At 39.7% G+C, this 26463-nt stretch overlaps 1 protein-coding gene across 1 annotated transcript; it reads left to right on the plus strand.

Annotated features, from left to right (window-relative positions):
• The first annotated feature begins 759 nt into the window (after positions 1-759).
• LOC112556430 (forkhead box protein J2-like) lies at positions 760-23197 on the plus strand. Its single transcript, XM_025225433.1, is given in 12 exon segments — positions 760-2637; positions 4206-4717; positions 4719-4875; positions 5450-5524; positions 7920-8000; positions 8691-8789; positions 9152-9248; positions 10573-10704; positions 11754-11885; positions 12787-12921; positions 13813-13895; positions 18537-23197. Coding segments are annotated over 11 exon segments (1293 nt in total). The 5' UTR covers positions 760-2637; positions 4206-4520; the 3' UTR covers positions 18642-23197.
• The last annotated feature ends 3266 nt before the right edge of the window (positions 23198-26463 follow it).

Raw genomic sequence — 26463 nt, forward strand, 5'->3', positions numbered from 1 at the left:
GGTCTGAAGAACCGGTGTTCACAGGTCACAGTGGTTGAAATCTCCTAAAATAAACTTATATATATACGAGCATCAGGACAAATCGAGTCGACATTGTGAGTCACATCTGCGATGCACCGTAACGCATTGGAAACATTTGCCCTGGGATGAAGATACACAAGGGTGAAAACAACTGGGAATTCTCTCGGGAGGTGAAATGGGCGAAGCGAAATCATGAGAAGTTCAAGGTTGCGAGTACACATCTTGAATAACCGTATTACAGTACCTGTTGTTGACATGGAAACTAGTAATAGGAGGATGAAGAAAGTGCAGTTCAGACATTTTCGTTGCATTCTGCAATGCCAACGCATTTTTTTATTATTAATATATACAAGAAATATAAGTATTGGAATATCATTGACCATTTGACGGAGATCCAACTACCATGACAATGTATCTTTGCTCCTAACTGTGTATAGCTATATATATATAACTGTGTGTAAATGTCTGTGTAAGTATGCATGCCTGCCCTTGTGAGCAAAAGAAAAATTTCTGTCTTGGGTATCCTCGACAGACAATAAAGTCTGATTTAAGGTGACCAGACAGTCCCGCTTTTGACCTCGTGTCCCGCCTGCTCATCGGGCGGGACGCCCAATGTCCCGCTTTCTGGCTTTCTGGCAAGTCCATCAAATGTCCTTGTTGTCTTTAAAAATCACTTTTTTCGGCGTTTTTTGACGGTGACGACACCATCATCGGCACGTGTCCCGCTTTCGCAACCGAAACATCTGGTCACCTTACTGATTTGATTTGATTGATTTAAATGGTCCGAGTTAGCAGGACTTGCTAGAGCCATAGACTAAGGTTACAGGAAGATTCATATGTATGTACAAACAAACGAAACTACGTATTTTTCAATACAAATTAGTTGCGTGAGATACATATACGAGCTAGGATGTCACACTTTCGCCCGGACTTCGGTAATTCGCACTTTTTCGGCCGGTGCAGACCATGCGGACTCGATAGAGTAATTCTGTAGGGTGTTTCTACATTATTTTTCATAATTTTTCGCCTCCTATAGTTTTTCCAGGATGCAGAGGAGAAGCAAGTGGATGCACGCTCCACCGAGAGATCCACCATGCAGTGCCGTCAGCACGTGACTGTCGAGTGATGATGTTGCATCACTCTCGGGCTGTCGGGCTGTTGACAATTTGCAGGAGCTGACAAACTTATGGCGATGATGCTCCGTCTAAAATGACTGTCACAGACTTGTTTCAGCGATTTGGCAGTGGTCATTTCAGCTGTCATGACGAACATCGTGAACCGAGGCCTAGGAGGTCAAGAGACACAATGTCTACGTGACATCAGGGAGATGGAGCTAGGAATTCCCTCTACAAGTCTTCACAGGGTCGTCCATCACGATATGGACTTCAGCAAGAAGTCAGCTCATGACAACGCTCCTGCCCACACAGCCACCCGTCACACTGCAGTTTCTTGCACAATCGGGTGCCATGGTTTTGAAGCCTCCAGCCTCACCAGACCTTGCCCCGTGCTATTTTCAGTTGTTCCCGAAGCTGTTCTGAGTGGAGTGAACTTCGAAACACGAGAGAAACTATTGCTGGAGTGAAGGCAAGGCTAAAATTGATGCTGAAATCGGCGTTTTGGGGGTGTTTTCAAAAATGGATCTGTGAGGCCGAAAAATTTATCAGATGAAAAATGGACGCTGTTGGAAGTAATATCGCCAATGTACAGGCCTGACGAGAGGGAGGGTTACAGGTGGGTCTGGTGTACCCGGAACTGTGGCTGTGAAGGGGGCCCAGTGGCCCTTGGTCAGTAGATTTGTTTCCTTCTTCTTTTCCTTTCAAAGAAAGGTTGATGTAACATTTCTCACTCTAGGGCTTTTTTCTATGGAGCGGGGGTACTACGACTTTAATTTTTGTCAGTTTTCTTCATTTACTAACCACTCACGTGTAAACAACTCGATCTATGTTCATGTAGTGATGTAGATCCTAGTGCACTTTGCTCTGCATCATTACTTGTTCACACGTGAGTGGTTCAAACATGAGGACAACGGAGTTCATCTGTATATATAGTCTGAACGGAAAGCTAATTGTTGCTCTCTATTGACAGAATATTTGAAATTGGTTATTAAGAGATAATGCTTATTAAGATTTATATATACACCTTTCTTGCTTGTTAGATGCAAGTGGTTGAGTTAGCAGTGTTGTAAAACTTAACAAAATATGTCATTGCGGGAGCTGTTCCGTGACAGTCCCATCATCTACAGTCTTTATCATGTCACAGTCACGCTTGGTCAGGTCTGTAGGTGGGAAGGCAACGGAAAAAAACTGAGAGGAGAAGCTTGCCACTTTGATTGTGTGGAAGGAAGGATTTGTGTGCTGGCGAATGTAAATCTGATGAGTCCTGAGACAGGTCACGACAATCATGAATAGTAATATGTAAGTCAATCTAAGCCTATATGTTTATTGTTTAAATTTTGAGTTAAGCCTAAACATAATTATTCCAATAATTGTGTTGATAAATGGTTCACCTTTTTTTGGGGAGGCACGCAGTTTTGTCTGTCGCCTATAGAGCGCACCACAGCCTCGCGCCCACCTGACTGAAGACATCAAAGAGCGAATTAAACAAGACCACAGGAAGGTGAGGCAGATTTCTTGTCTGCATCAACCATGCCATCGACCTGTCACCACTCCATAATGCCTTTTAGACCAGTGTTCGAAATCCCCCTGTTCATGTCTATCTGGAAGACGTGCAAATATCAGACGAATGACTGAAAGAGGAAAAACCCATGTTTTAAAGACCAACCTGAACGGTTTGCGTTTTTTGCAGATGTCGGTAGATACAGGCGATATAAATCTAACCTGTACATTTCAGATTCTAAAACCCATCCGTTAATTCAGGGATGCACAACCTACGGCCCGCGGGCCATATCCGGCCCGCGAAACTTCTGCCCACAGTGCAGGAAATCGGCATGTTAGTAATAAAAGAAGACATTAAAAAAACGAAAAAAAAGGAAGAAGTATTTATCCCCACGTAGGGGCGTTTCCCAATCTTTTTTTTTTTTTTTTTGCGATGGACGAATATTTCGATTCAGTGCTCCGACTTGGTGTCTCTACGATGAGGCCGGACATTCAGAAGTTGGTTTCGGGAAAACAACTTCAAATATCCCACTAATTACTACATAATTAATGGTAAGTACAACTTGTTTCTAATAAAAAAAATGGTATCTGCTCTATTTTTTTTCCCCTTTTTGTATTTTTGCGGTGAAGTGGCCCGCGACACGGCTGTCCGAAATGGATATGGCCCGCAGGCCGAAAAAGGTTGGGCATCACTGCGTTAATTAATTATCCGTTAGCAAAGTATCAGCGATTCACACCTGCGATCAACGAGCCCTGTTAACAGTGTACTACGTCACGCTAAGGTGTACTAAGTCACGTTGGTACACCAGTCACAACATTGCCAGCCATCAACACCAATCACAGCGACAGGTCAGGTTATTAACGTGTGAAGGCTGCATGTCTCATGCTAAAGTAACAGTTTGTCGCAACCACGAGAAATGCAGACTGTCTGAATAATCACAAGTTGACTCATTCTCTCTGTTTGGTGTTGACCGCTGGAAATGTTGTGAATGGTGCACCAGAGTGACGTAGTACACTGTAGCTGTTACGGCGCTCGTTGGTCGCAGGTGCGAATATATCGTAGCTGATAATTAATTAACGAATGGGTTTTAGAGGCTGAAATTTACAGATTAGTTTTATATCGCCTATTTCTACTGATATCTGAAAAAACCCACACTTAAATCATTCATGTTAGTCTTTAAATAAAAGCATATAAAGAGTTTGAAGCCCCAGCCATTGGTTGTTACAAGGGGGGGAGGGGGTTGCCTGATCATTTTAATAAAAATAAAAATGATGATGAAGATGAAGTGGGAATTTATAAAGTGCAATATCTCAGCCATAGGCGAACATTGCGCTGAAGAAGATCACAAAATAGTAACAAAGATGTAGAACAAGTTTTTAAAAAGTAACAATCCTTGACGTAGTTCTATCCAGAGAGGGGTTCATTTATCTCTTACATCTATTATAGCGACTTCAATTGTCAACAGCAGAATAATTGCTGATTGAATTAATTGTAAATGTTTGGAGTAAAAGTCTTGGACTAACAATAATTATCGCACTGTACCGAAAACGAAAGCACGTGGTTTTCAGATTTAGCGGGGACTAGCGCAAGACAAAATAGGTCAAAGGTCACAGGCGGCTGCTAGGCGACGCGTCTACAATGGCGACGTAGTGCAGCCCTGAAGGGAAGTTACAACGCCGATTTGAAAAGAAGTTCAAGGTTTTTGTGTTTATTTTGACATATGCATCAAATAAAAATAATAAGTAGAACCATAATTACCCATGAAATTTGTTTTTTTAAGTATATTTATATAGTTTAGGTGTTTCTTTAAATATTAAATGTTGTCTCTTAGCGGAAGCAATTACAGGTGACGCGGACTGGAGGATCTTCATCTACAAAGCAAAATGGCGGAGCTTGAGAGCAGTCTCACAGCCATGGACTGGTTGCATCGTTTGAAAGTGGGTGGCGCGATGTCAGGAGGAAATTTGGTAGGAACAAGTGCAACGGGAGATAGCTTATCAAAAACCCAGAATGGGCAGCTAGCTTTGAGGAAGGCACCAAACTCTCCTCATGACCCAACAGCAACGTGGGAACAGAGTCAAGTCCCAGTTAAGGACGGGAAAACCTCCATACAGCTACGCCAACCTCATTACCTTCGCCATCAACAGTTCACCTCAAAAGAAGCTGACTCTGAGCGAAATTTATCAGTGGATTTGTGATAACTTCCCTTATTATCGTGACGCAGGGAATGGCTGGAAGGTAAACAGTTAAAGTGTCTATTAGAAGTCGATTATTTGTACTTGCCCATTACTAGCATCAACAGTACTACAGCACTACTATAAAACTTTTATTTTTATTACTTTTTATACTAGATCTAACATATAGACTTAGCGGTAGCATTTTATCTTGAATTTGTAGAGTTTAAACGTAATTCATGACCTAGGAGATGCATTACTACTAGGTATATTTATTTGTCAGCACTGGGTATGTCATTCTATGGGGTCAGCTGAGGCTTGTGTAAACATCCAACTGATGTCTCTTTATGTTTATTTTTAATTTTCAGGGAGACATTTCTCAATCGTTAAGCAGAATGCAATATTTATACTTGATTACAAAAGGCTGATTCTCATAATCTGAGAGAGTAGTTCTTGCATAGGCTATAGCAGTCAGCATCAGCAAAAAAAGTGTTTAAGTCTGTCCATTTTGCTTTCCACAAAATAAAGTTTATTTGTAGTATTTATGTGAATCCATTTTGTTTTTACTCCAAGAAAAGTTTATCTTTACTTTTAGGAGTGAACACATTTATTGTATTTTTTTCAATTTTTGCCTGTAGAATTCCATTCGTCACAACTTGTCACTCAGCAAATGTTTCCTTAAAGTACCACGCTCCAAGGATGACCCAGGCAAAGTAAGTAAAAGTCTATTAACAAAGCAAAGACTTACCAATGTGTGCATCATGGATTGTGCCTTTAGTCTAAAAAATAAAATGGGAAAAACAGCGATCAGAATTTTCTCAATCCCTCAATCCTTTATGTCTAAAAACCATATTCTTAAGGTGTTCTCAAATGGCTGAATCCTCATTTCCCTATCATTAAGTTGTCCCCATCTGACATTGTACAATAGGATGGAGACGATGACTATGAGAGACTTGTACATTCTGTACTAGATATCCAGCCTGATAGTGTTTTGCACTAGATCCAATCATACTAGCCATTGCCACTGTTTCCACAGCAATCCAAATTGAGATGTCTGTTGTGCAACTGCCTTCTTTGGACAGGGTGGCTAGCAAGTACTTAGAGCTGTGTATAGTTGAGAGTCTAACTATTTTATATAGATAATTGATGTGGCCTTTGTTGTTAACTCTAACTTTGCTCTTCTCAGTGCATTTATAGTGCCAGTCTTTTGGTAAGAGCTTGTATTTCTTTGTTGGTTCCTACCATGATCCAGATCAATGTTAATCTGCATAATATAGGTTGCATAGGGACCTCACATTAAGGAAAATGGAGAAGATGGTTGTGAAGAGTTTCTTCCATTATGTCCTACAGAAAATTTTGAACAGCACAAGCAACAGGGGGATACCCTTGATGGACACCTACTGTTGTATGAAAGCAAGTTCCCAGTTGTTGAGCAGTACTGCACTTATTGATTGCTTTGATGAATTAAATGAGGCCTTCTTCAGTGTTGAACTTTTGCATCACATGCCTTATCCCCTTATGCCAGACTCTGTCAAATGCCTTTTAAAAGTTGATGAAGATGAGGTAAAGATCCCGCAGCTTTTCTATCAGAATGTTACAGTCGAAGGCCTCTGCGGCTGTGTTTCTGCCTGGTCTAAAGCCAGCCTGTTCTTCTGCAAGCGTTTCCCCACAGTGGAATTAGTGCAGGTCATTGCAATCTTCAGTCCATTGGTTTAGGACAGTGCTGTGCTTTCAGTGAGAAGGTGGCTATAGCTAACTTTAATGACAAGTGTTATGTTGACCTTATTTGGTATTTGGTAGACTTTTTTGCTCCCTTAATCCCTTTCCTTATGTCACAGCTCACTACTTTCTACTTGGCAGCTGCTTCAGGATTCCCTTTCCTCTCTTTTTTTCAAGGTTTTCATTTTATATCATTTGTGACCCTATCTTGAGAGCTGACCTCCAAGAATGACAAAAAGTAGGTTAACAAGAACAGCAACATTTTTGATTCAGGGTTTCTTTTTTTCTGCCACTCTAGAATTTGCCTCCAACTTGGACCTTCACAATGTCTGCCTATTGCAGCTATTCCTAGTCATGGTGAATATGGTGGTTGGTTGAGCAGAATTTGCATTCTCATTAAGACAAGGTTAGGGTTGTTGCCTGTGTTGGTGCCTGGATATGATCTAGGGTTACCCTTGATTGATGCTGGACTTGAAATGCTTTGGCAGCTGGATGAAGGTGATATAATTAGGGACCAAATCATCTGAAGAGTGCCCTATTGGTCCCCTAGATACCTTGTGGAGACATAAAGTGTTGGCTGTGGTGGGTGATTGGGTGTAAACTTCAGGAGCTTAGGTCCCTGTTGTTGGTTTCACCTAGGCCAAATTTACCTACTGTTCCTGCCCATTGCTCTTAGTCATCTAGATCAATCTTGTCACTTAAGTCACTGAGTTCGACTAGAATGTCTTTTTTTGGGTTCTGCCATTATGACCTTTTCCAGGTGAGCGTAGACTCCTCCTTTTTGTCATCTTTATGTCGAGAACCTGGGGCATAGATTGGACGTTATGAGATTGTGAGGCCTGGCAGAGATGTGAATAAAGATGAACATGCCAAGTATGGGGGTGCAGTTGATGACAGCATGCAGGGTTCTTTGTCTCTACTTAATTAATAGTTTGGCTGAAAGATCCAACAGATGTGTCAGTTTTTTTTTTAAATTAGAGATGCAGATTTAAGATCTACACAAATTAGTGTAAACCTATTTTTTTGACCACTCAACCACCTGAACACATGGTAATTTGCAGAAAAGGCTACTTAAATGTAGTTTTATCCATGTAGGATATGCGTAGGAAAGGCTACTGAAGTCTAGTTTTATCCTTATGGGATATATGTTGGAAAGACTACTTAAACACAGTTTTACCCATGTGGGATACGTGTAGGTTTGGACAATGGCATTTACAATTTGAGTTTTATTCAGGATGATTGTTGATTAGTTTTGGCTGGATTATTTTACACATGGGTTGGATTTTTCTCTATCATATAATTGGCACTTAACTGTGTATTTTCTTTGGTTATGGTGTGTAGAAATTGACTACGGTTTCCTGTCAGTTTAATTTAAGCTGACTTTTCCAGGGTTCTTACTGGATTATTGATAGCAATCCACCAGAAGACCCCCTGCCAGTGAGACATCGTAAACGTCGGCCAAATGAAAGGGTAACTTTTTACTTTTCAAAGACTTAGCCGATATGAGTTGCACTTTTTAGCATGTTCTGCATTACCCTTTGACTTCATGTCAGCTGTGTTAGAAATTGGATTTGTACCCAGCAGATTATCTTTGTTAAGCTGCATCCTTTGACCTTCCCAGGTCTGGGCAGATTCGCTCATATGATTTCCTGGTTTGTCAGACATGTTACTAGACTCTCCCTCTGCGGAAGCTTGCTTCTGATGTTGACTACTGGGTGCACCACAGTCTTGCGTGAAGGCTTGGTTAATAGTTTAAGTGTTAGGTGTCATGCATGTCAGCCAAGTGTTGAAGACGAGTTATAGCAACCGCCAAGCTGCTACTACACAGCCTCACTTCTAACTTGCATGGTATTGTGTCACTAAATGATGGAGATGTACAGAATATTTGTACATTATATTAACACATTTGTTTAAATTATTTTATCTGTGATGTATGCAAATGTTTCAAAACATTAGCTTTACCTCAACATTTCTGAATTGAGTTCCATCCCTTAACTGGTATACAGCTATAACAGTTAATGGAAGTTTATAGATTCTGCATCCCTCCCTTTCTCTTTCCATGGAAAATGGCATCAAGGGGATAAAATTCATTCAGGTCACTCAATGTGGAAAAAGCATGGGTCAAAGAGAAGTAACTATTGCATTTACATGATCATGCAGACTTCCCCCTACAGTCCAGAAGTGGGTCCACCCGTCATGACTGCAGTCCAGTCTCCAACATTAGCTGCCATCAATGTACAAATCACCACAGAACACCAAGTGAGATTATTTATCAAGCACAATGTGAAGTATGCTGTGATGAACATTGGAATAGAATATGGACTGGAATATTAAATAAGGAATAGAAAATTAGGATAAAGATTCAGATGAATGAATGCCTTACCCTAATTTCTATGTACAGTTTTAAAGAGAGAATATTTGTGTCTGAACTTAGCATGTTCTAAAAATACTTGTGCAGTAAATTTAGCTGCTGCATGTCTGGTTATTCTCAAGACATGCATAGAGTTGTCTTTAAAGGGTGATCATTTTATAGCAAGCTTTTTCTTTACTGTTGCCTTCTATATGATGAAAAAGTCAACTTGGCTTGTAAACTGAGTACAATCTGGATCTATCCATTTCAGGAAAAGCCAGAGATTTGCTTGGATGGAACATCCATTAATGACGATCTCAGCAGTTCATTTCTTCATTTGTACAAATCTGTCTTCGAAAATTCTACTGGTGAGTGTGTGACAAGTGACAGTAGTGTGACAAATGACAACACTATGTGTATTATGCATGTGGGTGTATATTTGGCATGTGTATGTAAGAGAGACAAGCAACAGCAGTGTGTTTGTTACATGAGGGACAAGTGACAGCAGCATATGTGTATGTGACAAGTGACACCAATGTGTGGCAAAAAAGTGAGCAGTGTGTGTTTAATGTGTGACAAGTGACAGGATTATCAGTAAATGAAACTGTGATAAAAAGTTTGAGCCCTAAAATGGGCCATGTGTCGTAAAATAAACTTCAGCTCTCTTGTTTTTTTGGGGGGATATTTTTGCTATATTTGCTGAAAGAATGTGGCATGAAGTGTCCAGAAATGTAGTTAAAAAGATTACTGCTCGCCTGTTTCTTATGCATGTAAAAAGTTGACACGTTACAGAGTGTCAGTGAAATGTAACAGCCATCACGATTCGACAAAGTCGGTTGCAAGCAAAATGTATATGTTGCTGTCAATCTGTTTGTGTTTCTAAGATTATGAGCAGATATTTAACAAAATTAGCGTTTGGACTACCATTTTTACACATGACTTCTGTCGTCTACTAGACAAAAAGCGGCTATCTCAGTGATAACGTTTCCAAGATTCGGGGACAAAATATCGTGACTCCCATCAGTATGAATTCAGATTGCATTCGTTTTTTGCAAGAATATGTTGACAAGCACGTTTTGTGTGAAAATTGTAGAAATTTGTTAGGTGAAACATTTCAGTACACTCCAAATGTTTGAAAATTCATAGAGTGAAAAGAATATATTTCAAAGTGACCCACCCTTGACCGGCCTTTTTTTTTTCTTCAGTGGTTACCTTTTTTTACACATTCAAACACACAAAACATGCAAAAAACAACACACAGACAGCACTATTATCATATGTATCTACAGAAGTAGTACAGAAGTATGTCTATATTTATAGTCAGGGTCCATCTGGGTTAGGAAAAACATGAAAAGTCATATTTTGAAAAGTGATTTCCAGTCCCTGGAAAAGTCAGCATTTGAAGAAATTCGTTGAAAGTCAGGGAAAAAGTCAAATATATTTACTAAACTGTTGAAGCATTTATATATACTTATATAATTTGAATGCTTTTGTTCATTTTTACACATTCATACCATTCAAATCAAGAAGTATTATTAACACTTAGTATTTGAATAGTTTATGAAACTTCATCTTAGGATACCCAATTTTTAGTCTGGAAATTGTGAAGTGAATCGGACATGTTAAATGAAATATACCTACCAACCATTTTAATATAGCAAAATAAAAAGTAGTTCACTTTTTTTGTGGCAGGGAATTTAAATGCCCTCCTGAACAGCAGTGAAACTTGCGACAGCAACCAGAGCAAAGAGCCCAATAAAATCCAGCGCAGACTGCTGGAAGCCGACTCGCTACGTCCAATCAAAAGTGAAGATGTCTGTCTTGGTCAGTATCTTTTCTGATTTTGGTGGAAACATATTTCCTTTATAATACAATAGAAGTTCTCTCTATTTAAGATTTGCCAAAATGAGGTCATACCTTGTCTTAGAAAGGAAATATGAACCATCTATTCAGACTATAACAAATTCAACTGCGTTGTTGTATTTAAATATAGTTTATAATTCATAGTGGTCACTTCTTGTGTTTCACTAACAGACAGCTATGTCAGTTTCTTCCATTCTGCAAGTTTCGCCCGTCCAGGCTATCCATGATAAAAATGAAAAACACACACAGATGAACACACAAAATTGTTTTTTTTTTCACATCTTCAATTTTGAGTAGTATCTTAGTATCCATGATAAATATGGAAAGCACGTAACTTAGATGAGCAACAGCAGAGAGTGCATCCCAGAACAAACCGAACAAATGTACAAAACAAAATAAGCAAATGTCCTCCAGGAGAAAGCTTAACTTCAGCACCATACTTTGTCAGTGATCTAGACTGCCTTCAAAAGTTTACAGTTAATATTCAAAACTTGGTTGTTATTATTATTATTATTATTATTACCTGCATGCACAGGACTGTTGTGGTGAGATGTAAGAATATATCATCACCCATGGCATGGCAGACCGAAGGCCAGTGACAAGAACTGGAAGACCATATGCTATTGTTACAAAGTAGAAGAGATGCTGACTTCAGCAGTGCATGGGAATAACAGTCATAAGTACCCACCAACAGGGTTGTTTCCATGTAGATGAGACTCCTGCTAAATATTTTAAGGGTGCTCAAGTTGAGCGTTAACCACAATTTTTTCTGCAGGCTTATTCAAATTGAGTTTGTGACCCTTTGACCTCCAACACCTGAACTGTGAACAAGTGTGATGTACCAGGCATGAAACGCTTGTGATTATGTGTTCTGACTTAATGCTTAATTTCTCTAGTGTCTGTCTTATGGCCTAAGATACAATGTAGAGTCTGGTATACAGAAAGCCTGACCTTCACGGTGTCTGTCATGGAACAATGGCCAGTCTAGTATACAGAAGTTTTTTCTGCAGGTCCCCCGCCCTCCAGCATTCTCAGCATGTCATCCGGCCTTCTGCACAATTTAGACAGTCTGAAAGAGAGTATGCGGCTGGCTGGTGCTGGAAACTATGACTGGCAGAGCATTGACATGACCCATTTCCAAGGTCAGTCATGTTTTGCAGGACTGTATTAGCAAAATTCTGCGACACAGACAAGCCACCCTTTACCACAGTCTCCACACCACACATATACATGCTTATGTGCGCTGACAAATGTCCACATAATCTAGTCCTTTTGCTTATGTTTGCTCACAAATGTCCACATATAATATACTCCATTTGCTTGTGTATGCTGATGGCTGTCCACATAATCTCGTCCTTTTGTTTATATATTCTCTCGAATGTACACATATGTCCTTTTGTACTTGGAGAGCAGCACTAAGTCTCTTCCATTTTTGTACTTATCCAAATTTTGATACTGCGACAAATATAATTATAATTTCATTCATCTCAACTGACAAATAGCTATGCTGGTCTGTCGGTACTTGTTGTCAAGGTAGGTAGGGGAGGGAGGGTGACAACCAGATAGACATGGTAGCTGACAATGCTGGTCACTTAGACCTGTGTTGAGCAGGTCCCCGATCAACAATAGACTGTGGCTGACAATGCTTGCCGCTTAGACCTGTCTTCCTGTCTTGAGTAGTGGGGAGTAGGTGCTGCATGGAATAACCAGTCCATGCCTTCACATAGTAACACATAGTCTTCATTTTTGCTGCTGCCATTTCACACCAGTTTAATTTCAGTTTATACCTCGTGAACAAAAGAATGAATGGGTCTCCCTGAATGAATTTGGCAATGAAATTAGCATTGGCTGTCCTGAGCTCAGCTTTTGTCTTGGGCACACTGTTCTTTCTCTGCATGTGACATATGTTTGCAGGGCTGGCTGCCTTGCCGTGATATAGCCTTAGTTTCTGGATTGGCATAAAACATCAATTCCCTGTCCCCTCTAATTATGTCCAGGCAGCAATACTTGAATGTGATGGGAAGTTTATAAATGTGCTTGCAGGTCTGATGGACACAATCAAGCATGGAGATCAATCCAATGTAACATCTGTCAACTCAGAACAGCTGATTGATTTGGCATCTTCTCTAAACAATTTTTTCAGTCAGGTTGGCTCCCTTACAAGCCACAGTCAAAATGGTATGTAATCAATCAGTAGTTATCTGATGAGCGACCTTAATGAACTTTAAGCTGCATTGCACAAGTGTTTAAAGTAAAATCTTTGTCATCAAGTTTGTATTAGTTCATCCATATTGGAGGAATGGTACCAGTGTAACTAGCACTATGATGTGATATTAGTTTGTTGATGGCTGAAAAATGAAACCATTTTGACAAGAAATATAGTGTGATGTTAGCTCTTAGGAATGGTCAGAATGGAGCAGACCAATGATACTATTTGGAATACTATTGTGACCAGTAATATATTGTGATATTAGCTCTTTAAAATGGTTTGAATACAATAGAAGAATGAGACCATTGTGACAGGAAATATATTGTGATATTAGTTCTTTGAAATGGTCAGAATGGAATAGACAAATGATACCATACAGACTGATGCTATATCCAGTCATCAGTTGCATCCAGCAATTCCCTAATCCATTGTATAGCATAAAGTAGACACACCCACAGTCAGTATAGCATGAAGTAGTCTTCCCTATAGAATGGCATGCAGACATTGGTGCCCATAGTATGTAGACACCTGTAGTATAGTATGAAGTAGACACTCTCTCATAGCCAGCATAGCATGAAGCAGGAACTTGCACCGTAGTATTGCATAACATAAACACCTTCATCCAATCAGTATAGCATGAAGTAGACACTTTCACCTGTAGTATAGCATAAAGTAGACACTTTTGCCCATAGTTTGTAGACACTCACCCATAGTATAGCATGTTTTCAATTTTGCTAAATCATTTTATCTGCATGTGTTACGTTTTAATTTGCATCTTTTAATGGAGAATTCAGATTATTGAAACTGTTTTTGCTGATGTCGAAAGTTGCTGTGTATTTTTAATGTTTTTATACATGCAGGAAGTCGTTTTGGAACAGCAGAATCTCCCAGTGATTGTCTCACAGCATCCACCAGTGTCCTGACACCCATCACACAAACTCAGGTAAATGTCATAGACTTATGACACACCCATCACCTAAATTCAGGTAGTTGACCATCAGAAACTAACATTGCTATGCTGTACCACAGGTAAATGACCTTTAAACTGACTTGACTATGCTATACCAGAGGTAACTGAACATCAGGGACTGACATGGCTATGCTAAGCCAGAGGTAAATGACCATCAGGGACTGACATAACTATATTATACCAGAGGTAAATGACCATCAGGGACTGACATGACTATAATATACCAGAGGTAAATGACCAGGGACTGACATGGCTATATGATACCAGAGGTAAATGACCATCAGGGACTGTCATGGCTATGCTAAGCCAGAGGTATATGACCATCAGGGACTGACATAACTATGCTATACCAGAGGTAAATGACCATCAGGGACTGACATGGCTATGCTAAGCCAGAGGTATATGACCATCAGGGACTGACATAACTATGCTATACCAGAGGTAAATGACCATCAGGGACTGACATGGCTATGCTAAGCCAGAGGTAAATTACCATCGGGGACTGACATGACTAAGCTATACCAGAGGTAAATGACCATCAGGGACTGACATGGCTATGGTAAGCCAGAGGTAAATGACCATCAGGGACTGACATGACTATATTATACCAGAGGTAAATGACCATCAGGGACTGACTTGGCTATGCTAAGCCAGAGGTATATGACCATCAGGGACTGACATAACTATGCTATACCAGAGGTAAATGACCATCAGGGACTGACATGGCTATGCTAAGCCAGAGGTAAATTACCATCGGGGACTGACATGACTAAGCTATACCAGAGGTAAATGACCATCAGGGACTGACATGACTAAGCTATACCAGAGGTAACTGACCATCAGGGACTGACATGACTATATGATACCAGAGGTAAATGACCATCAGGGACTGACATGGCTATGGTAAGCCAGAGGTAAATGACCATCAGGGACTGACATGACTAAGCTATACCAGAGGTAACTGACCATCAGGGACTGACATGACTATATGATACCAGAGGTAAATGACCATCAGGGACTGACATGGCTATGGTAAGCCAGAGGTAAATGACCATCAGGGACTGACATGACTAAGCTATACCAGAGGTAACTGACCATCAGGGACTGACATGACTATATGATACCAGAGGTAAATGACCATCAGGGACTGACATGGCTATGGTAAGCCAGAGGTAAATGACCATCAGGGACTGACATGACTATGCTATACCAGAGGTAAATGACCATCAGGGACTGACATGACTATATTATACCAGAGGTAAATGACCATCAGGGACTGACATGACTATATTATACCAGAGGTAAATGACCATCAGGGACTGACATGACTATATTATACCAGAGGTAACTGACCATCAGGGACTGACGTGGCTATGCTAAGCCAGAGGTAAATGACCATCAGACTGACATGGCTATGCAGCACCAGGAGAAAGGTTTTACACATTCACTAGACGGAGCCCTAACCTGCAGTGTTCTGCTGTGCTTGTCAAGAGGGTATATGTCAGATTTGTCTGTGACAACCGAAAGTTAGCCTTAATACGGATCCACTTAGATGGGTTGTATTGGATCAGTTACCAGTCTGAAGGAGGATGTGCTGACCACAACTAAATGGAAGAACTAAGTGACTTCATACAACTGGCCTTGACCCCTATTTTTGCTAAATCAATGGAGAAGATTTTGTCCAACATGTAAGTCAGTGCCATTGCTGATTAACCACATCCTTACCTGCCTTATGGTGCCTACTTGACTACATGGTAGCAAGTCATCTAGTCAGAATAGATACATGTACTCATATTTTGTTCATCTGCATCATATTTTGTTCATCATTTTTTCATCTGCATTTAATACCATTCAGCTACACCTGCTATAACCATGTCTGCATGAGGGAGTTTCTCCAGACAGGCCACAGAGGCTCAGCCTGTGTGGTGGAGGGTCGGGGTGGGGCGCACAGTCTCAAACACTAATAATACAGGAACCCCACAGGTTAGTGTTTTGTCCCCGATACTGTTCTCTGTTTCATCCATCGAAGTTTGCTCAAGTCTTTCCACTTATGCCCTATCATTGAATATGGCATTTGTTACTTTTTCAAGGACTAGGACTCACTGGCAGGCTATTTTCTTCATGTCAAGAAACTACATTCATGGTTTCAAGAAAGCTTTCTGGTGCTTAATGTTTCTAAAACTGAAGAATTTGACCTTGATAAAATGAAATATCCACCTGTCCGTATACCTGTAGTTATTGGCAGTGAGGCAGTAGAGCAAATGCAAAGCTGTAGGTACCTGGGTACAATGCTGGACAACAAACCATCCCTCCAGGAAAGCATGATAAGCTAAGGCATTTGGGGAATTTGAGTGTCAGTAACCCTCTACTTGAATCAGTGTATCACAGCAATCAAAAGCATTTTAACAGTTAACCCATAAATGTGGTTCTTTATTCTATCCATCAAAGATAAGGCTTGTTTGATGAAGACAGAGAAGATTACCAGCAAGATTGTTGGGTTTCCACAAAGGCCACTAAGGTGTGCTACACTTCAGGTGGAGAACATGAAAGCCTTGTGCTACACTTCAGGCTATAGTTATGAAGCGAGGGTAAAGCATTCCCTGGGGCAACATGGGGAACTTAACGGAAAACATCTTGTGTCCGAAGTCATAAAATGGTGTCCAGGCCCTGTAGATACTACTTCATGTTTATTTACCCTAGGACACCTTTACCACCACTTTATAAGCACGGCTTCAAGAATAAAATAACCTCTGCAGGGTCTGGACATTGCTTTCTAACTTTGGAAACAAAATGCTTCTCCTTGAATTCCCATGTTGCCCCAAAGCAACACCTTACTCTCACTTTATAACTACAGCTCCTGGCGGAGAACACGAGTTATGTGACATGCAGGCTTAATGGTACAACAGAAGCATGGTACCTGTTGACCAGATGATCCACTCTTGAAGTGAGCATTAAGTTGCTTTTTGTCATTTGAGGGCAATTGAGCTTGTGAGCTTCATTTGACTGGCTGCTCACTGGGCTCTGTCATCCAGATTTTCATCCTATGACAGAAGAACTAATGAAAGATAGATGTCTAGCTGTCTTTGTTTTGATGACATTTGGCATTTGAAAAAAAAAGGTAATAAGTGTTTTGAATAAACATTGCATCGAAAAAGAAAGGAAACATGCTATCTAACAAAAGATGTCAAGTTGATTCCAGATCAGATACTCAGTATGTTCTAGTTTTAGGGTTTTTATTTCAAACTGCATTGTAACCATGAGTCAGAATAAGAACCAATATGCCCTATCTGTGTATTCTATTACACTAATAAAATATGGATTGTTATAAGTCAGGGGTGCCCAACCTATGGCCCACGGGCCTCATCCGGCCCGCTCATTTTAACGAGACACAACATAATTTCATTTTTAATGTCATGATTCTGGCAAAACCGCCATGTTCTGGCCCACGAAATTTTATATCATGTCTAGTGTGGCCGTCAGGCAAGAGTAGGTTAGGCAACACTGTAATAAGTAAACATAACCATAGTTGCATGTTTTAAACCAACAAAATGTGGGATGTTACCAGAAAATGAAAAATGATGTCCCTTCACCTAACTGGCTAGAGGGTGACTGCTCTCCCTCGCTCTTCGTATTTGTCCATTGATTTTTGTGAAGTTTTGCGTCAAATGTTTTTCAGCACATCTATTGCAATATTTACTTTGTTCCTGGATGGATTTCTGTGTCTGCGCCACTTTTCATCTTTTCCTGGTCCATTTTATTTCTACTGTCACATCTGCACCATCTTGTCATTACTTAGATTTGAGATCTACACATGGCGGTGTCGACTTCAAACTCTGATTAGCTTCCTGCAGTTGCTTCACAAAGTTTTGATGTGGAGCTGTCACAGCAAGCTTTGCACACAGTACAGATAAGTCTGCAATGACTGCCATCATGTATCTCCAGGAGTGTAGCTTTCACAAGACTTGTGTTGAGGGAGCGATATTTCTGTCTGTGGAAGTTGGGCCACTGCCCCAAAGATTGCGAGTTGAGGTTCCGTACAAATGTCATGATAACTTTCAGATACAGAACTTTACTGACATTGAAGATTCTATGTAATGGCAGGGCAGCATTCGCCACATCTGTTCAGTATGTCTACTCATATCTAACCCTCCATTGTCTTCCTTTTATCATTACTGGTCAGCACAGAGAGTGCGACCTATCTTGGTTGTGATGCTGCATGTTACAAGCGCACAAATTAAATTAAAAAATCATAGTTGCATGTATTCTATCCTCTGTGGCTCAGCAGTTATATGTTTGGTGTTAGCATGCTATTATTATATAGTGTTTTTGATGTCATTTCTTTATTATCATTGATCAGCATAGTGCAACCTGCTTTGGTCATGATGCTGTGGGATACAAGTGCGCCATAATTATTATGTATTATAACCAGTAGAATACAATCCCAGTCTCATTGGCTGTTACCAACCTATACAAGACTGGTTGTTACCAGAGGCCAATTATATATTTTGTGTGTAACAGTTAAAAAAAGGCTGTTACCAGTAATGAGTTATATATTTTCTATTTAACCAGTAAAACATTGGCTGTTCCCAGTAAATAATCACATATATTTTGCAGGCAGGAGAGAGCTACCACTCAGATCAGCCATCATCAGCTGTTCGACCTAACTTTCTGCATGGAGATGATATTGATGATGACTTTAACTGGGATAAGCTCCTTTAAAAAATAGTTTTAGGGCCTCAGGACACATTTCAAGAGAAAACAGAAAGAAATTCAGGTTTGAATGACTGCAGCTACGACAAGTTCCTATGAGGAATACTTGCAAGAGACAAGCCTGTTATTAAGGCTCATGTTGAAGAAAAAAATCTTGGAGAAATTTTTATGATGAATGGAGGGATGTTTTACTGAGAAATGCTTTAGGATGTGAAGCATCTCACCTCATGGACAGATGGTGTGAAGAAGAGCAGATTTGCCACAAATATGGAAGACTGCTCTAGCTGAGGTAATTGCTACCAATTGTTCACTTTCTGGGAGCAAGCATGTCTGTTTATAAATGATGAAGCTATCTGAGGTGTAGTCAGCTACAAATTATTATGGATGGCCTGTTCTTTGAGTCAGCAAGGTGCCTGCAAAAAGGGTTCTGAAATAAAGCATGCAAAAAATGGGATCAGGGTGTTTCCATATTCCCCACGTGAAAGGTACTGGAACAGGAAGGTAGTCAATAGGTACTTCCATGATATGGTGCCAGTCTACATCATCTGGGACGTAGACCTGAGGATCTGCATCAGCTGCATTTACAAGTCATAAGAGATTGTGCAGCAACAAATCAGGGCATCTTCCAAAATGAGGAGATGCCTTTCCAGTCTCAGCAACTTCCTGGGCTTGTTCCTGCACCAGTCACCTTGCTGTGTGAGGACGGCAGCAACAGACAAATGCCAGCCTTGTGCCTGTCCTTGGCTTGTCAGCCTGTACTCTATGGACATGATACAAAGTGTACAAGATGTGTCACCTTAACCTTGCTTGGTGAGAACAGTAACAAGGCTGGTCTGCCTGTGGTCTGTGGTGTGCAACACGAACACCAGTGACTTTAACCTTGCTGGGTTACAACAGTGTATCTGTAGTAGTTTAAAGTAGTTGATGACACCAATTACCTGACTAAATGAGGATTATGTTGCATACCTACATTATCTCAGGTGTGAGTGCTGACAAGTGCAGCCCTTTCACATATCTTAGTAATATGAAGACAATTTACCTGTGGTCTCTTATAAGTGCTGACATGTTCAGCACTTTCACCCAGTTATCTTGCAGGGTGAGAACATTACCTGTGATCTCCTATTTATTGGTATTGACATTAACACCTGTTGCCTGTACCTTATGAGGTGAGAACATTACCTGTGGTCTCTCTTGCACATTTGTTCACAAGTATAGTTCTACTGTCTGTGACTTTCATAACTGCAAGCCATCCTGTGAACCTACTTACAACTTGTGGCAATGTGTGTGATGTAGATATAATTGTTCCACATTTTGATGCCTGCTATGCATTTTTTTTTTAAATTAACTGTAAAATTATAGGAAAGTTTACCATTAGGCTATGACAGTCATGTTGAAAGTTTATAGTGTTTTGTGCCAATAGACTTTACTTCTTAGGTTGGATGCAGGCATCTGTGCTCTGAAAAATGATCTTTCAAGGACAGTAATGTGTTTCTTGGCACTGGGCGTTTTTGTTGCATAATAGAAGTGACTGAAGTTATTTATTTATAAAAGCACTACTTTCAATAAAACTTGTCAAACTATACAATCATGCAGAGGCGGTAGATAAGTTTTAGTGGCAGGCCTTGACAGAAAAAAAACTTTGAGAGATGTGATGCTCTAGTGAGGTGTGTAGTTAAATAAGAGATTTGTACAAGATGCATGTGTGTGTGGTTAAATAGGAGATGTATGGTCTGGTGTGTAGTTAAATAAGAGATTTGTACAAGAGAGGTGTAAACAAGAGATGTATGTGTATGGTCTGGTTGTTTACAAGACAGGACTGTATGATTTAAGAGGTATGAAGTCTAGCTACATACAAGAAGACTGTGTGATTCAAGAGATGTATATACTAGTGAGAAGAAAGAGATGTGTTCTAAGTGAGAAACATGTGGCTCTAGATAAGAGATTTGAATCCAGATAAGAGACATGACTCTACCTAAGATGAAAAGAGAGCAGATGAGAGAGAGAGGTAACTGTGAATAACAAAATGTGCCATGGCAATGTGAGGCTAAGCTGTGACTTAGTGCTGTGCGCTTTTAGACAGCTACAGCAGGGGACCTGGAGGTACTAACCATGATACAAAGGTACAAAAATCTTTGTGCTTCTGCAGGTTTAATGGTCACTTTGCAGTTAACATGTGAGGTGAAAGATGGGAGGTGGGAGTCCCATAACATTTTGGTTGCTGGGGACTGCAGTGTTAGAAACAGCATTTATCTCCAGACCATGTATTATTTTGTTTAGGCAGGAACCATCTTTTTTCCAAATGCTTTGTGAGTGTGATGACCAGTTTGTGAGTACAATGACCATTTATTTTGTGAGTGCGATGACCAGATATTTTGTGAGGGCAGTGACCATCTCCTTTCCTTTACTGCCATACCTTTTCCAGTTTCAGTCAGTTAGAGGAAGTACACTGTGCCACCTGAGTATCAAACAGACTAATGCATGCACCTCCAGCCTCAGATGCCGGCTAGGTGTGAACTGATTGCATGGTACTGGAATAGCATATCTTTTGTGAGATTTTCTTAATATCTTGTACATGTTTCACAATGTAGCATAAATTCAAACAAATGCACTTAAAGTACAGGAGGAAAAGTGCAGGGCTGTACATAAAGAAGGTGAGCACTGATCAGCTTACCTGTCTTCATTAGGTGTGATCACAAGTAATACTGGACAATGCACCTCTGGAATTAAGAACTGTGTGTGTGTGCTTTGAAATATTAACAATACTTTTATGTAAATGGGTACCATTTAAACCCATTGCTGTATATATAGAGAGGGATATAAAAGATAGTCTTTGTATTTTAAGGGTTTTTTGGTCTTCTCTATGCCATCTCCTGTAAATCACAAGGTGACCATCACTGATGATACAAAGCAGTGTCAGTTGAAGTCTGTAGCTCATCAGTACACAGTTCATCATGGTTGTGACACTAATGATAAGCGTGCTTCTACCAGTGTGTTTGACTAGACATGGGCAGTGTCAGCTGAAGTCTGATGAAAGATGTATCTCATCAATACTGAGATGTTCATGGGTTATGGCACTAACAACAGGCATGCTTCTGCCATACAGCAGAATTGTTTGACTAGACACAAGTTTAGGTGGCCCGAAATCCCATAGGGGTCATATTGTTCTGTAGCTGTTAGACATTTTGCTTAAGTTAAAGTGGTACCTCATTAGATTTGCTGAAAGAATGTCATTGTTTATTCCCAGGGTACATCTCAATTCATTGAAGATCTAGATGCCGGATGTACAGACATGACATTACATCAAATGGAAGTTGTTTGTGCCAGCGTAAATTACCGGTGTTTTGTTATGTAACTTGGGAACTGTATGTTGGATCATGAGTTACAGCTCATGGCTGTTTTTCCTTTGGACTCACAAGTTTGCAGCATGTAGTTGCTGTCATTGTAGTGACAGCAGAGCTGGGCAGAATCATCATTGATTTATACTTCCACTCATTAAATGGCATAATCATTTTATAGGCATGATTTATCATCAATTTACAGTCTCTAGATGGATTAGTTGCTTAATAGTCATAATGATCTGTCCCTACAAGTTTTGAGCCTGCTCATGGAACATTATCTTTTATTTATAGTTTTGAAGGTGCAGATGGTTGAGATCACCTACATGACTGTTAGATGTGGTGGTACTGTGTTATATGTGACAGTGCTGCTCCTCTGTTTTGAGAATTTGTTTTGTAAATGCACTCATATTCCTTTCTCACCCCTCGAGTCACCACAAAGAGATGGTTGTTTGCACAAATATGATGTCTTTTGTTAACTTTATATTTTTGTGATGCAAACTTTCTTGCCTCACAAGTGAATTGTTATAAATCAAAATAAAAGGAAAGATGAGCAGTAGCTATTTATCTTTCAGTAATGATGCAATCATGTTTAGTTATGATACAATTGTGTTTTGATTTTCCCTCTGACACAAAGAGCACTTCACACCATATTACAACCTACAACTAGAATCTGGAAGGAATCCTGATGACAGAAGCAATCCTCTGTGCACTGATATGATATGAGGAGTAAACTACACTTTGCATTACAGTGGTAGAAAAGTAACGGTGTGTCACAGTATTAGTAAAGTTACACTGTGCATCGTAATGTTAGAAGAATACACAATGCATTATAATAGCAGAAAAGTAAACTGTACATTACAATGTTAGAGAAGTAACAGTGGTACAGTGGTAGTGAACTAAACTACATTGATGGTAGAAGTGAACTCAGCTGGCTATAGAGGATGCCACAGTGGTTGAATGAATACTAGTGCTACTCTTTTGATGCAGGGGAAACTGTAGACACACTTCAGCCCATGGTACTTACATGCGTCAATTCATGAACAGGACTGGATTGGGATGTCTTCAAACTCTGGTTCGCTGTCTTTCATGTCACTTGCTAATAATTTTATCTACGCTCAAATCAATATATAAATGAAAATGCTAAAGAAGGAAGCATACTAAGAAGTGTACATGTGTACATTATTGCTGTGTCTGGTGCTTATAAATAAAACAAAAATAAAGGTAAAATTTGTTTTTATTACATCACTTTCCAGCAAATGAAAAAAATGAGAATATGTGCAAAAAAGTTGTAAAAATCATGGTATTTGGCTTTCAATGAATATAGTCTGTGCATGAACGTGTGTTTATACGTTCATGGTCTGTGTGGTCTCTTGCCAGAACCAAATAACATTTGCTAGAATTGGTAGTTTTAAACCCTGAGCAAAGCAGTACAGAAAAGAAGGCTTAAAATGACTGCTTCAAAACAAAGAGTTTAAAAATGGTTGCTGTATGTCATTGTTGAAAACACAAAAAGTCCTGTTATAAGTGCAGCTTGTATACTGCTAAGAGAATTTTTGGAGTACTGTTCATTTAGAAGACATTTAATAGTAGCACAGGCTATGCATCAAAACAGAGCGACATTCTTAGTTTTTAAATATTTTTAAAAATTCTTTTCTCAAGTGGACCACAAGCTCAGTATCAAGAACCCTGATTAAGATGCCAAAATGCCCTTAAATGATAAAGGAAATGTTTGTGAAACATTGACAGGAATTAAAAACTCTAATGGAATATATTACTATGATTGGAAAAGTGAACTTCACTGAATACTGATGGTAGAAGGGAATTAAACTGGATGTCCCAGTCATGCCATAATCAGCCATAAATGTGTGCTGCTGATGGTTGTGAAGCATATTGGGCCTGGCCATCAGCATAACCACCCTCAGCTTGTATTCGTGGCCGTTGGCAATTTACCCATGGGTACATCAACCCTAACTTAAAAACTGGCTAGTAAAGTTAACTCTACAGACTTCATAGTAGCCACTGATCAGGTGAAGTTACCTACGGTGTGAATTTCATTACAGCTCTTGTTGGGTCAAGTTGAGGCAGGAAACATTACAAAAAAATGTTAAGCGAGGAAGAAATTCAAAATCTATTTTTTTCAGACCAAATGATATTGAGCAAATATTAAATGACAAAACTATTTTCATTCAGAAACAATAGCAATGTTCAGTTTAATTATGGTGTCTGCTACTCTAATTATGATCTGGTTGAACTAAATCAATCTCAGGGCAAGTCTGGCCAAGGTGGGAGAAAGTTATTTGAAGGAGACAGCCCCCATAAAAGGCAGCCAATAAAAAGCTGGAAAAACGTTTTTGATTTTTTGCCTGTTCATGAGTCAACGAATATAGGGTTTAAGCCATTATATCTGGTCCTCTCATATCTGGTAGGGTAATAAATACTTCATGGATATGATTCTTGAGTACCCAGAGAAAACATCCTCAGGGCTGGGCGTTTGGGGTTTTCTCCAGGTACTCTGGTTCCCCCCCCCACCACCACCACCTTTCATAGTGTGAAATCATCTCAAGGTGAAAGCATTTTCCAATAAACCAATCAAACCTGAAAACATAGAAAGCAGATAGTGAATACAACTGGTAGGCGGTTTGATATTTTTCTGATGCAGCATACTTCTCTCACTTGAGTTATCTGTGGAATGGGTACCAGACTCAAGGCTGAGGAAGGCAAGACACCTTCAAGAATATGCAGCTGGTGATTGTGAAGCATACTGGGGTTGCCATGATCAGCATTCACCACCTTGAATGACACCTTGGTTGCTGGTGGCTGTGACCAGTCACCATCATGGACTTGGAACATTACCAGGGTATAGTGACTGGTGTGAGCAGTTGTTAAACTTAAGGTGACTAAAACATCTGTATTATAAGTCTACTGCTTTGGACCAGCTAAAGCAGATTTTCTAAGACTTCTTCAACAGACACTATTTTGTGCGTGTGTCCATTGAAGTATACCAGCAAACATAGAACTAGCAGCTCCCTATGTGTCATGCACTTTCAAGAAAGTGTTATACACTAAATTAACTCATAGAGAACTTGGCCTCACATTTAAGAAATCAGTCAGCTACATACAAAATTCACATATCTTTAAAAAAAAATTATAAAAAAACAGTCAATGATAGAAGGACAACATATTTATAGTTTACAGTTTGAAATGTGCAGAAATCAGCACATTGATGCACTCAATTGATCAGGACACACTACTTTCTTGCAGATCCAAAGAAATAAAATATATCCAAAGTCCCCAAAAATGTTTAGCCCATGTAATTACACAAAATATAAGATTATCAGGCTGTCTGGTCTATAAGGCAGAAGAAAGATCCTAAGATTTTTGCAAGAAAACCACCAAATTCATTTTCAAAAATGATATCTGCCTAGTCAGGAATTTATTTCTAAGCCTAGAACCAGGATGGCCAGAATGAGTATGGATTTCCACATCTTTCTACCGTTGCCTTTAGCTGTGTACTTTAACCATAATTTTTTTCCCAGACTCCCTCCCTACTGGTTAATAAAGGGGAAAAAAGAGGAAATTATAAGTTTGGCCTAAATGCAATACAATGATGTTCTGAATCCTGTCCCAGTCCAATTGTTATGTCCTGAACCCTGCCCCAGCACAATTATGTTCTGAATCCTGTCCCAGCAAAATGCTCAATCCTGTCCGAGCATAATTTTTGATGTTCTGAATCTTGTGCCAGTGCAATTTCTGATATTCTGAATCATTTCGAATTAAGATTACTGGTTGTAAACAAACTGTGTACTTTCAATCATGTCTAAAACATAGTGTCAGTCTGATTCATGATGGCCACCATCTTTACCTGTTTTCACACACACACAAATTACTGTGTGACCTATAGGACTTGAAAATGGTGAGCAATACAAGCAATTTTGCAGCCAACCTGCTGACCCACTCAGAAGTGTTGAGCAATGCTGCAACACTTATTTATAAGTTAAGAAATCTTGTCAATAGCTTGGCACAGCTCACACAAAGCATTGTAACACTTGCCCTGGTTTCATCACACCCTTGAGAAAGCAGGGTGCATGTGAGCTTTGTCTGAGAGCAAGGATGTATTGAAAACTCATTCCCAGAAAATGTGTCAATATATATATGTGTGAATATATATATGCTCTATTTATGCATTATGTACAGTACATTTACATGTGCAAATGCACAGATGTAGTGTTCCATTTTATACGTGTACTTTGTTGCCAGGGTCTACCATGTAGACATGCTGCAAGGAATGTTGTGTAGATGTGTGCTGTGTGCATGGACTGGGTAGTAATGTGTTGTATATAGGCATGGATGTGTGTTGTATGCACTTATAAAGATACTATGCATGCTGTCTACGCAGATGTACTTATGTGCATTGACAAGCTGCATATGCTGTATATATTTAATCTGTGTATCTGCAAATGCTCTCTCTATATAAAATGCTATATGTATATATG

Source organism: Pomacea canaliculata, linkage group LG2, assembly GCF_003073045.1.
Source record: "Pomacea canaliculata isolate SZHN2017 linkage group LG2, ASM307304v1, whole genome shotgun sequence".
Taxonomy (NCBI): domain Eukaryota; kingdom Metazoa; phylum Mollusca; class Gastropoda; order Architaenioglossa; family Ampullariidae; genus Pomacea; species Pomacea canaliculata.